The sequence below is a fragment of the Mustela erminea genome, chromosome 16 (assembly GCF_009829155.1).
Source record: "Mustela erminea isolate mMusErm1 chromosome 16, mMusErm1.Pri, whole genome shotgun sequence".
NCBI lineage: Eukaryota > Metazoa > Chordata > Mammalia > Carnivora > Mustelidae > Mustela > Mustela erminea.
Genome location: NC_045629.1, coordinates 54,676,894 through 54,689,970, shown reverse-complemented (window position 1 = coordinate 54,689,970; position 13,077 = coordinate 54,676,894). Strand labels below are relative to the sequence as shown.

The 13,077-nt window shown below is 33.8% G+C and overlaps 1 protein-coding gene across 3 annotated transcripts in view; it reads left to right on the top strand.

The window, feature by feature from the left end:
* Positions 1-13,077, top strand: part of ANGPT1 (angiopoietin 1) — a 249,404-nt gene that overhangs the window by 85,628 nt on the left and 150,699 nt on the right. Inside the window, exon 1 of one of the 3 annotated variants that reach the window (XM_032315589.1) lies at positions 6,975-7,059. The exons of the other annotated variants lie outside the window; for them this stretch is intronic. Within the exon in view, the coding sequence (XP_032171480.1) occupies positions 6,985-7,059 (75 nt within the window). The 5' untranslated portion in view covers positions 6,975-6,984. Of the gene's footprint in view, positions 1-6,974; positions 7,060-13,077 lie in introns of those variants that run through there. 3 annotated transcript variants of the gene reach the window in all.

The following is a 13,077-nucleotide window of genomic DNA, read 5'->3' as shown; positions in this document are numbered from 1 at the left end:
AAATACATGTTTTTATCCCCAGGGGTACAGGTCTGTGACTCACCAGGTTTACACACTTCACAGCACTCACCAAAGCACATACCCTCCCCACTGTCCATAATCCAACCCCCTTCTCCCAAACCCCCTCCCCCCAGCAACCCTCAGTTTGTTTTGTGAGATTAAGAGTCACTTATGGTTTGTCTCCCTCCCATAAATTGCTTTTGAATCACTAAGAGTCAGTTCAAAGTGCCTCACATATCGCTTATTATTCATAGCCTGAAAATATTTAAATATTGAAAAGACAATCTAAAAAAGATTTGACAAAGAGATTAACAAAGGAAATTGTTTAAAAAAGCTAACAGTTCTTTTGGAAAATTACCTTTAATGCAGGTACTTGACACTAAACAAAACAGTAAGTTTCCAAAGAAATAATTCATCTGTGAATTCATCTCTGTGGTTCATTAATTAATGTGTATGGTAATTAAAATCTGTAGTTCAACACCAAATGCTAATAGGGCCAATTAAAATACTGAAAGAGGTTTTATTTGACTTTTAATTATATTGAGAGTTTATACCCCTAGAGGTATAAAGAAAAGAATTAAAAGTTGTTAGTCACATCTTCCCAGTTATGAAACTTTAAACAAGCCATGATGAAGATTAGCTTTTGATATAATTATTAATTATTTGTGATACAGTGATATCACATTGCATCTCGAGTAAATTTGTGATCATTTATACATTAATTTATATAATCTATAAAAATTGCAAAGGAAAAATCAAACTACAAATAATTTCTGAAACTGATTGATGTTTTAAGATGTTGATTTTATCACATTTTAAAATGTGTGTCTCCTCCCCGATATGCCCTGATTCATGATTTATGCATGAATTTTTGTTATTAATTTATCATCAATCAGAGCTTCTGTTACCTAACAGTTGTCAGATAGAATGGCTTAAGATCGATTTCTGTAAAACAGAATTCTTTACACTATTTCCAATAAATTTAATTTACTATCACTATCTTGTCTGTATATTTAGTAAATCCATTTAGTACTTTACAGCATATTGCAACTAACCCTCTTAAGGGTGCGCTGCTTTCATCATTGTCTATAACCAGGTATTTTGTTGTTAAGAGAATTGCGATTTTTCTTTAGTCATGAGAGAGAAAACTCTCTCACTTGTTTAAAAACTTTGCAACGAAATGTATCACAGCCATAGCTACCTCAATATCTATTCATATGAGAGCCTTGGCAAAAAGTTTAGTTAGACTCCGGTAACGTTTAAAAAAAGAAACTAAAAACAAAAACTGTCTAGTCATTTGATTTTTCTCTCTGCCTGTAATCTGCAACGCAAATGCCTGAACTCTCACCCTGTTCCAAAGGTGATAACCTCAACCTATCTCCTGTTTAATTTTTGTCAAAGGGTTGCTTGAATGAAACAGTCTGAATGGGAAATAATTGTAAAGACATGTAGTCCATTCATTTCTTTACCTAGTCTGTTTTTTAATCTGAATTTTAATCTGCTTTTTAGTCTGAATCAAAGTGGACTCCCAGAAGCTTTGTAATTGGATTCCATTGTTTTGGGGCCTCCCTTACTTCTTCCCACCAGATCCTGAAGAATTGACCCTATTGACTATTCTCCCTTTAGAGTCTATTGAGGGTTCCCGACAGAGCAATTAATGCTTTTAAGGATATTATCATAAGCCCTATACCCATGTATCAAGGCTGTTTTGGGCATCCTGATCAGATGGAACATTTTCAGGTCCTATAATTTCAACTTGACTATTATTTTTTTTTTCTGAATTAACTTTCACTACCAAACCTGCTTATCCTTCTGCATTCCTTTCCCAAAAATTGGAGTCACTATATATCTCACCACATCTAGTCAATCCCCAATCACTACTGTTCTACATACAAGATACACCTAAAATCCATCCATCTTTCACAAGACTCACTGCCTTGACTGAACATTACTAATAATTTTCTTTTTTCCATAGGCTCCAGCATGGTTCACCAAGGCAATATCACCAATACTATCTTTATTTAAAATTTTTTCTTTGTTGATGATACTTTGTTCATTATTGATTTTTAAAAATTATTTTTGATTTTAAAATATTTTGTTGGGTGCCTGGGTGGCTCAGTTGGTTAAGCAACTGCCTTCAGCTCAGGTCATGATCCTGGAGTCCCAGGATCAAGTCCTGCATTGGGCTCCCTGCTCAGTGGGGAGTCTGCTTCACCCTCTGATACTCTCTCTCTCCTACTCTCCCCTCTTATACTCTCTCTTTCAAGTAAATAAAGTCTTTAAAAACAATAAAAATAAAAACATAAAAATATTTTGTTAAAATAATTTCACATTAATATTAGCATAATATTTAATAACACTGCTATAATTAATATTTATTACTCACTAAATGTTATTTATCTTGCTTCCTGTGTTTTTGTTTTAATTTTGCCTCTGAGGCAAATACCTCACTCACTTCACTCTAGTCGCAATAATGTTCCACAGACATTCATCTTTGTTAGTTTTTACTTTTACCTGAGTCAGGGACAAGATAGCTACAAAGAATCACAGGACGGGAGGTAGGGAAAGCAGAGGAATCAGGACTTTGTCTTCCAGCCTGAAGTTGTTCTGAGGGAGGCAGCGGAGAAGAGTTCATGCTAAGTCAAATTTCAAGTTTCAGTAATTACCTTAAACTGATCCCACTATGCTTGGGTTAAAACTCTATTCACAGCTTAAAGTCACCTAGGCTGAATTACCTGAGTTAATGGAAGGGTCATATGCTGCGTCATCCAGGCTGGCTAAACTTTCCTTCTTCCACTACATAAGGAAGAAGGAGTGAAACAGAAAAATACTTATATTCTTAGTTATGGCACAGGCCACACTGGTTTTACACATTGGTCACATCTATTTATCTGATTGTTGTCTCTTACTTTTCACTAATTTGTTCACTGCTTTATCCATAAAACTTAGAACACTGCCTGATGCAGAGTAGGATCTTAACATTTTGGCATCTATTTATTCATTCATTCAATAAATATTTATAAGAATCTTCTATGAGCCATCCAATTTCCCATCTACTGGGAATAGAGTGAATAAGGCAGGCAAACCTTAGAGAGGCCGCCTTTCTTTCTTAGGAAGTGTGGGTAATAAGCTCATCGTATCTGATGGCAATACTTACATAATTTTTGTAATGACCTCTCTTAAGTGTGTCTTCCATTAAGTGTCATGGAGGCAGGAAATCCATCTTGTTTATCACCTTATCACTTGTGCCTAGTGGCCTAGCATTTAAATAAAGATTTAAATAAATGTTTTAACCACAATTCTCAGTATTTTGTCTATGAAGATCTACCTGAATGATTTCTTTTAATGTACATATCAGAGTCAATATTGTTTGTTCTGAGAAACTGTTTTGTGAATGTTGTTGATTGCCTACTCTGAATCCTTTATTTCTCACTAATGGAATTCTGGTTTTGTTTAGGAATCCATCTTCCCTTATATAGCCCCCAGGATTGAAGGGAAACTGACTTCTTCTCTGTTACTATGAATTTGACCCAATTAGTCCCCATGAGAGTATTTCTTTTTTTCACCCTTTCCCCCAGTTTTATTGAGATATAATTCTAATGAAAATTTTCCTAATCTTCATGATTGGCTTAGATATGGCCATGTAATTTATGTTAGTTTAGTCTGAGACAATGTTTCCCAAGGGCTTCTGGAAAAATTTCCCCCATAATCACCTAGAGAGCCTTTCCCTATAGCAGTGGTTCTTAACTGTGGGCGATTTTGCCTCCCAAGGGATGTTTGACCATGTCTGGAGACATTGTCGATTGTTACGGTTTGGGGAATACTACTGGCATCTAGTGAGCAGAGGCCAAGGATGATGCTAAACATTCTAGGGGAAACAGGACAGCACAAGAATTATTTGGCCCAAAATGATTTTGGTCTCTGTAATGTCAAGGTGGGGAATTTCTGATCTATCATATACGAGGAAGCATGTAGTTCTCTCTAGTGACTCTCACCACCAGACGACCAAGGAAAACTAGCTTTAGGATGAAGTCTAACTGTAAATGTGAGAAAGAAGAGAGAAAACGATTATGGGGTCTTGATTACATATCCAAGTAGTTGTATCTAGTAATTTTGAAGTTGGTCTTGGCTTTGAACTTTGAATCATCTGAGCTGATGTATTTCCTAATTGCTTTTACCAATTTGAGTTAGATTATTTTAAAATAGCCAATATAAGCATCATAACAAAAAAAAGCATGATAACATATATAAATTGGTATATATTTCTTTATTATTCAGTAGGAATCCACTTGCTGATTCCATTGTGCTTTGATTTTCATTCAAAAGATTGTTCAAATCTTAATAACTATAGTTTTTCTTTCACTTGCATATCTGCATTCAAATTTTTACATAGTTTTTCATTTTCATCTGTTTTATATTTTTATGTACTTTATACTTTACATAGTTTTATATTTTTTGTACTGAATATATGTGGTACATATTTTTTAAAAACCTATCACTTTAATTGAATAATATTTAGGTGAGATAATACCTAAGAAACTAAAGAAATTCTTGTTGAATTTAGAATAAATGCATACCAAACAATGCTTTTTAAAATATTAATATGACTTATATTTAGTTGTTTTTTATGACTTTTGAAAAATCACACAGCAGCACTTGAAATAACTTGGAGACAACATAAGAATCAAACTCCAACAATGAACCATTTTTTAAAGATTGAAACCTATAGATTAGCCTCCTTTCTTTTTCACCACTGACATGTCTAGACACTTTCTCTTTGGGCAAAAACAAATGGTAGAATTATGTGAATTTTGTTGCATTATGCATGCTATAAAAAAGATTTTACATATTTGGTGAGTAGTTGAATTAAGACTTCAGGATTTGGGGGTCTTAAGCCTTGTTTACCAAATTTATATTCTGTAATTTCATTCAAATCTATTAAAACAGTTTTGTTTCTCTCATTGTATCTCTAAAATGAGAATAGTTGTATAGGGGTACAAAAAATTAAAATGAGAATTAATTGGTACAAACAGCTACATAACATTTTATGAAGCTGAAAAGCTTAGTAATACTTTATAAGAGATAAATGATAACTGACATAGTTTCTGAGAATTATAGCTAAAGTTTCATTTAAAAAATAAGGTATCACCTTGGTTAATATGTAACAATTAAACTTATTTTATGCTGAATATATTTAATTGTACTAGCAAGAGAAACTAGTACATTTTATATTTTTCACTGTGTCAAATCATTTGATATTCTGGTACATAACCTGAAAGCCACTGTTGTGTATAAGTAACATAGCATGAGAAGACATTAGTTAATTTAATCTCTCTCTTTTTTATAGTTTCTTTTTCTAGCTTGTCCTAAGGTTGAAATTAGCACTTAGATTTTTAGACAGGACACTTTCCAGCTATTAAAGCAGTTATAGCCCAGTTGCAGAAAGAGGGAAAGACAAGCCTGGAAAACAGTGAAGTTTTGGGTATTCATCTGTCACTGATGGACTGCAGTAGGAAAGGGGTCTCTTTTGGCATGTTGCCCTGTGTAGAAGAAAGTAGAGCTTGGGTGGGAGGTAATTCCAGAGCCTTAGGACACTGACCTGGGGACTTTCTCCCCAGTTTCTAGACCATCAATCCCAAGATCTGCCAATTGCTCTGAATCGAGGGGGGAAGTAGTTACAGGGTTAGAGTGTCAAACGACTTCTTAGCAGGGTGAGTACTAGAGCCTTGAAATTGAAGGTAACAGTTTTAAAGGATTTCAAAGTTGTTGCAAGTGTCAGGAGCCAATGATTTGTGAGTTCTGTCCTTGCTCATGCTTCACCCCTCTAACCTTTATCCAGGGCTAGCCTGCACAAGTGGTGTAAGCTGCTGCCAGTGAAGTGTGATTTGAAGGACATCAAGAGGCCCACTTGGCCCTAATTATTTTCCCCTGGGTCTGTCATAACTTCTCTCTTACCTAGCACAACATTTGGCTCAATAATTCTTGGATGGATGGATACATGGTTGGATGGGTCAATGAACAAATGAATTTATTTAGCACATATATATTTAATAGTTATTGCATGCCAGGAACTATGCAAAATGCAGAGGATCCAAAAATAAATACAATCAGTATGTTCCCACTTTTCATGAGGCCCAAAGTCTATTTAGACAGCAAAGAAGGTAAAAATAAATACTACAATTATGAGTGAGGTTTCTGAAAGTTTAGAAGTAAATAAATAGGGTGTTAAGGGAAATGTACAATAGGTCTTCAAAAGAAGGCATCTCTGGTATGAAAAATGACCCTGGTTGAGAAATTAGAAGGAAGAAATACAATCTCATTGGCCCTGGTTATATGTTAAGAGAGTTTGCCCATGAAAGAGTAAAAGTAGGGCACTGAGAGTATCAGAAACTTTTGATGGAGGAAACCCATTTCTAGGAAGGAGAAAGCCAGATTGCTGTCCGTGCAGCACTGAGCTGAATGTAGACTAGAACAGAAGGGCTTAGCAGGGCAGGACAGAGTCTCTGAGCCAGATTGGGGGACCAAGGAGCCTGAAGAGTGGTGTCCAGAACCAACAGGTCAGAGTCCCATTGGCAAAGCTGGTGGGATGCTGTGTCCTGGGAATCCAAGTTGAGCAGATGAGCAGCGGTAACAAAATCTGACTTGTGAAAAATATTGAGAACTCCATAAAAGAGTGATTTATTGATTGATTGATTGATTGATGGAAGGGTGAAATGTTATATCAATCAGAGATGAAAGAATTGGCTTTGGGCCACTGGTTTAGCTACAGCAAAATGTGGGGCTATTTATTTATTTATTTTTACCATATATATGTATGTATGTATATTTTAATTGTAGTATAGTTAACATACACTGTTATATTACTTTCAGGTATACAGTACAGTGATTTAACAGTTTCATACATCACCCAGTGCTCATCATGACAAACATGAGTGGTATACAGTACAGTGATTTAACAGTTTCATACATCACCCAGTGCTCATCATGACAAACATGAGTGAGTGGATGAAGGAATTAATGGATGGAGTAAGATTTATCATTCTGCGATCCATGACCCATGTATGTGTTCCTATCACCTCTTTCCCTCATTTACCTGACACTGAGCTTCTGGGAAAAATAAAAATAAAAATCATCATCATCATCATCATCATCATCGTCACTTCAAAGTCCTTGTTTTTATAGAAAATACTGTAAGTTTTATTTTTATATGTGATTAACCAGGCTTCTAAAGCTCTGTTATATATTCCTGAAACACATAAGCACAGACTGACTTACGAAAGATGAAAGTTCAGCTTTGGGGGTAAGCCTTAAACTAAATTTGCACTGCTTCCTGGTGTCTACTTCAAAATTCCAAAGATAAGAGTCCCTTTATTTGCAATCCATTATCACTATTTAAACATCTTTCATTGCTGAAGCTGTGCTTTAAAGGAGTTGGATGAGTTGATTTTGAACAGTAGCAGTTCATAAAGACAGCAGAGCCCTCACCTCCCAACCCTATCTCCTGCTCTGTTTCTCTATTTTGAGCATGAAGAATCTTTTCAGTATCAGAGAGAGGAATACATTTTTTTCTCTAAAAGACATCAAGGGGAAGGAAGTGAAGCAAAACCCCAAAAGCAATCTTTTCAAACTTGTAAAAGTTCCCTCTACAAATCATGATTTCTGCTTTCTAACAACAACAAAAAAGCCTTCTTGAACATCAAATAGCTCTTACAAAATGGCAGTTTTGAAATATTCAGTGTACACAAACTAGAAACATATGGATAACATAGCAAACTTTTAGAAGTTAGTGCATTAAATGGAAAAACACCTCTGAACGCACATTTTATATGGTCATTCCAAAACCACAATGTTACTAATATTGGATAAATCCTGAAAACAGCTAGACTTCGGCTTTCCCTAATTGTGTCTGACCCATTGCTGGGTTTTTTGTTGTTGTTGTTTTTAAGAGAATAGTATTTCTGTACGTTACTTTTCTTCCAGAGTTGTGAATTCTGGACTATATGGGAATGCTTACTGAATTCACATTCCCCACGTGCATGAAAAAAATAGAGTCAGTCTGCGCCCACTGTTGAGTTTTCATAATAATGGAGGAACAATGGTCTTTGAAAGTCACAGATAATCCCTAATCCTCATTGTCTTCTGTTTTAATGTAACCTTTCTCTAAGTGACTAGTAAGATACAAAATTGACTGATGATCCTCTCCCTTCCCCTGTCTGACCCTACACACACACCCCCTCTCTTAGAGGTGCCAAGGAGCAAAGAACTGACCAAAAGACAGGCAGTAGGAGGGAGAGGAAAGAAAAACAATCCAAGTGATCAACCCCAAGCCTCTGACTGTTGGCTGTTTTCTATTATTTACTCATTTGAGCTTTCTCAGATGTGTTTTTGTGAGAAGACTTTCATGTTGTGTTTTCTTTCCTCTCTTCAAGCTAACTACCTTCTTCCATGTAATGGACTGGGGAAGCAGAGCACTTGAAAGTCTAGGTAGGCTGCCAGATTCTCAAGCATGATGCTTCCATCCTCTTTCTTCTGAAAACATGATTTTAAATTGTGCATGAAGCCTTGTCAGTTATGAACAGAAACAAAACTTACAAAGTAGTGGTGGAAATTCAAAAGCAGTTCATTAACCTTTGGTATTTGTGTACAGCTCTAAATATGAGGATTTTTTTAATTATGCATTTTGGTATTTTGTGTATCAACTTTCTAAGGGGCAATCTTCAGTTTATAGAAATATGGTCCTCGTTATGTTTTGATCTACCCTATCAATGTGCTTTTAAATTCTTGCGTCATGAATTAAACATAGAACAATCTCATTCATTTAAATAAAATCCGCCTACTGGGAGCCATATGCACGGCCTGGGTCAAATCCATGGAAGCACCATTGTGGAAAAGAATGCCCTCAGGCCATGTCTTTTCTGTTTCAATTGTCCAAGGGCTAAGAATGAACACCAAAGAGGAAGAAACACATCAATCTGAGTCACCAACACTTCAAAGATAACTCGGGTTTTCTCGAAAGACCAATACACTGCAGGCTTTCATCAAACATAAACTGACTTAACGGAGTTTCCCAAAGAAGCTAGACTATGTAAAACTGCTTTTTGTTTGTTATAATTTTTAATGATAGAGAAATTCCTTTTTAAGTTTTAAAAATAATTCTAAAATAGTCATTATTATGATCCTATGGAGTAACAGTTTTATTCTGACTTAGCATAATGCTAAGTGCTTTACATAAATACATAATTATTTTTAAAACCCTATAAGATAGGTAGCATTATTACTCATCTCTATTACTATAATTGAGGAAAAGGAAGCACAGAATACTTAACTATCTTGTTGAAGTCCAAAAAAGCATCATTTGAATATTCTTACTCTGGAACTTAAACTTCAGGCTTAAAAGAATATATACTCATATATTTCATTAATATACTGAAAACTTTCTTACAGAGCTTCCTAATACTAATGTAACTTGATTCTGGGACATTCAAAAAGGAATTTTTTTATAATTTTGGCTATTGATGGTCATTTCTAATAATTTGAAAATGCCACAATAGAATGCATATTGCTCATTTATATTTCAAAATTTCTAAAGTAGGTCATTTTTTTCAATATTTGTTTTCCAGTTATATTGTCACATGGTTTGCTTAAGTTAAATCTGTACATTATATGTATGGCAGATTTATTAAAGAAGTAAATGTCAAAAAATAAAAGAAACCAGAGATAAATATCACTCTTTATAAAGATTTTATAAATCAGTATGCAAATGTAGGCAACTGAATTGAAAAGTGGACAGAGAATATTTTAGGGAATTCAGTGAAGAATAAATACAAATGACTAAGCTCTAACACATATGATAAAATGTCCAATATCAGTTGTAGTTATAGGAATGCCAATTAAACAACAGTTTTAATCTGTTAAATTATAAAAGATTAAACCATGTTTTATACCTATTATTTCACGGATATATAAATATGAGCACTCTAAAACATCACTAGTGGGAGTAATAATTATTAAAACATGGATACATATACACATAGTTTAAAGTATAAATAGAAATCCCCATACTTAAAAATTTTTGTTTATACCCTAGCCAACAATTTCTCTTATCATAATTTATATGAGGGAAATGGGGAGGAATATAAAATCTTACCTATAAGGATATTTAGCAGTTCTTATTTTAAATTTAAAAATAATTAAATAATTTATAAGTTCAACATAAAATAAAGGCCTGGCTCCTAAATTTGTGATACCACATGACAGCCATAATTTGAAGACTAATTAATATAAAAACATAATATAGTATTTATAATATACAAAACAAAGAATATGAAATATATACAGTGCGATCTCAATTTTAAAAACAAATGTCTTCTCTCCAGATATACATATAATGTAGCTATTTTATATACTACATATACATGTTATATACATATGTAATTGTATACCATAGAATATGAAAAAGTAATCTATTGTCTAAAGGTGGTAGGGTTATAGGTTATTTTTCCCTTACTCTTTATGCTTCTGCACTTCAAAATTTACTACCATTAATATACAAATTTTTTTTAAGATTTTATTTATTTATTTATTTATTTATTTATTTATTTGACATAGAGAGAGAGATCACAAGTAGGCAGAGTGGCAGGCAGAGAGGGGAAGCAGGCTCCCCGCCGATCAAAGAGCCCTATGTGGGGCTCGATCCCAGACCCTGGGATCATGACCTGAGCTGAAGGCTGAGTTTTTAACCCATTGAGCCACCTGGGAACCCCACAAATTTTTTTTTTATAATTAAAAAATATAAAATACCTGAGAGAGCATATTTCTATAAAGTAAAGATGAATATGGCTAATATAATTAGGGATCAACCCATGTGTTCTCAGGAAATAATAACCCAATATAAATCCAAGGTATTGTTATTAGTATGTGTTTATCTCAGTAAACACGTAGAGAAATTTAACCTATTACTCACAGAAATATGAATTTATATAAGCAACAATGATATTATCCTACATATGTTGATGTTAAGTGCTGCTGAAAATGAGAAAGAATAGGCATTTTCAAACCCCACTGGTGAGAGTGTGAAATTGGTACAGACTTTTTGGAGGGCAGTGTGTCATTATCTTCAAATTTAAAATATATATATTTTTAAAGTTAGCAATTTTACTTCTATGAGTTGATACTATGAACAGAATTGATACTATGAACAGAAACAAAATTGGGTGTACAAAATGTTCAATGCAGCAGTTTTTTTAAATAAAAACAAAGTACTTGGGATAATCAAAATGTCCATCAAAAGAAAACTGTTTAAATAGTTTGGTTAGTTGATTTAAAAAAAATTAAGACCTAATATAATAACATAGACATACACACGAGACATATTATGTTTTTAAAAACTCCTGACATAATAATATGTATTAGCATGGTTTAATTGAGGTTTTAAAAAATCTGAATATATAGAAAATAGCTGAAGATATAAATCCCAAATTTAACAGTGGTTATCTCTTTGGAGAGGAAAAAAAAAAGGCAAGGATTATTGGAGGCAATGAAACGGGAATTTCATTTTGACTTTTTCTTGGTGGTTTGAAGTTCTTGCAGTGAGAAGTATTTATACATAAAATTTATATGATTAAATTATTTAAAAGGTTCAAAGAATCAAGAAAATTGTTAGCCATTTGTTTTAACCAAACATGAAAATATTGGCAGATATCATCATGCTGTTAAAACTGTGAATTATTTTCTCTAAAATAAGAGTATTTTCCTTCTTCGCTTAGACTATTTTAATTTTTGTGGCCAGCATAAAGCTGATCTTGGCAAGAGTGAAGGCATTCTCATAAGTGAAGAAATCCATAGAGCAATACCTCTAGTATATTAAGTTGCAACAACCCTTTCTTTAATGCTTTTGGTTGTATCATCATCTCTTAACAAAACATTTTTATTTTTCCAGTTTAAAGTCCTCCAGTGACTGTTTTGCTTGATTTCTGTTTTGTCTCTCTCTTTCTCTTTTTTCCCCCCTTCTTTATGACAGTAATGCAAAATAAATTTGGATTAAAATGTCTTGTTCATTTTTTGACTGCTCAATTTTCTTCTTCCAACCTGAGCCAAAGAATATTAATATTTTCATAGGATGTAATGTTTCTCTTTAAATTATATCATTTTTAAAAACTGAAAACAGTCACTTACTATAAAAACAATTTGTTAATTAAAAATAGTAGATAATACAAAAATACAAAGAAGGTAAAAATACCCCTCTAATCCTGTCCCCAAAGAGATAACCATAGTTAAAATTTGGTGTATATTCTTTGTGTATCAAACTTTATAATATAAACTTTGTGTATCAAATCAAAAGTTTGTATATCAAACTTTTTGTGCCTTTTTTGCCCCTCTCATATAATGTACCTTTTACCCATATTATCATTTACATTAGCAGCACAGAATTATACTAGATGGATATTCTATTTTGAGACATTGAGGTTTCTGGCAGACCCAACTGGTTACCAGTTCAATAGCCTCTCTTTCCTCCTCCTTAGCAAATACTGCCTCCCATAATAGAGGCTGAAAATGCCAGTTACTCAGTTTCTTAGTCTCTCAGCTAAGGCATAGGGCACAAGGCCCAAAACTGGTCAAAGAGGCTAAGTAAAATTTCTGGAATAGGTTTTCTTCCTTAGAGAAACTTCCTCTTGTTGACTTAAAAAAATAATTATTGAAATAGTTGACATACAAGGTTATATTAGTTTCAGGTGTGCAACATAGTGATTCCTGATACATCATTCAGTGCTTACCATATTAAATGTAGTTGTCATCTTTCACCATACAATATTAATAACTATTCTCTGTGCTGTACTTTTCATCTCTGTGACTGACTGATTTTATAATTGCAAGTGTGTACCTCTTAATCCTCTTCACCTGTTTCACACATACACATTCTCTCATTCCACCGTCTCTCCTCCAGCAACCGTTAATTTTGTTCTCTGCATTTATGACTCTGTTTCTGTTTTTGTTTGTTTTTTGAGATTCCACATGTAAGTGAAGTCATGGTACTTGTCTTTCTCTGCCTGACTTCTTTCACTTAATACCCTCTAGGTC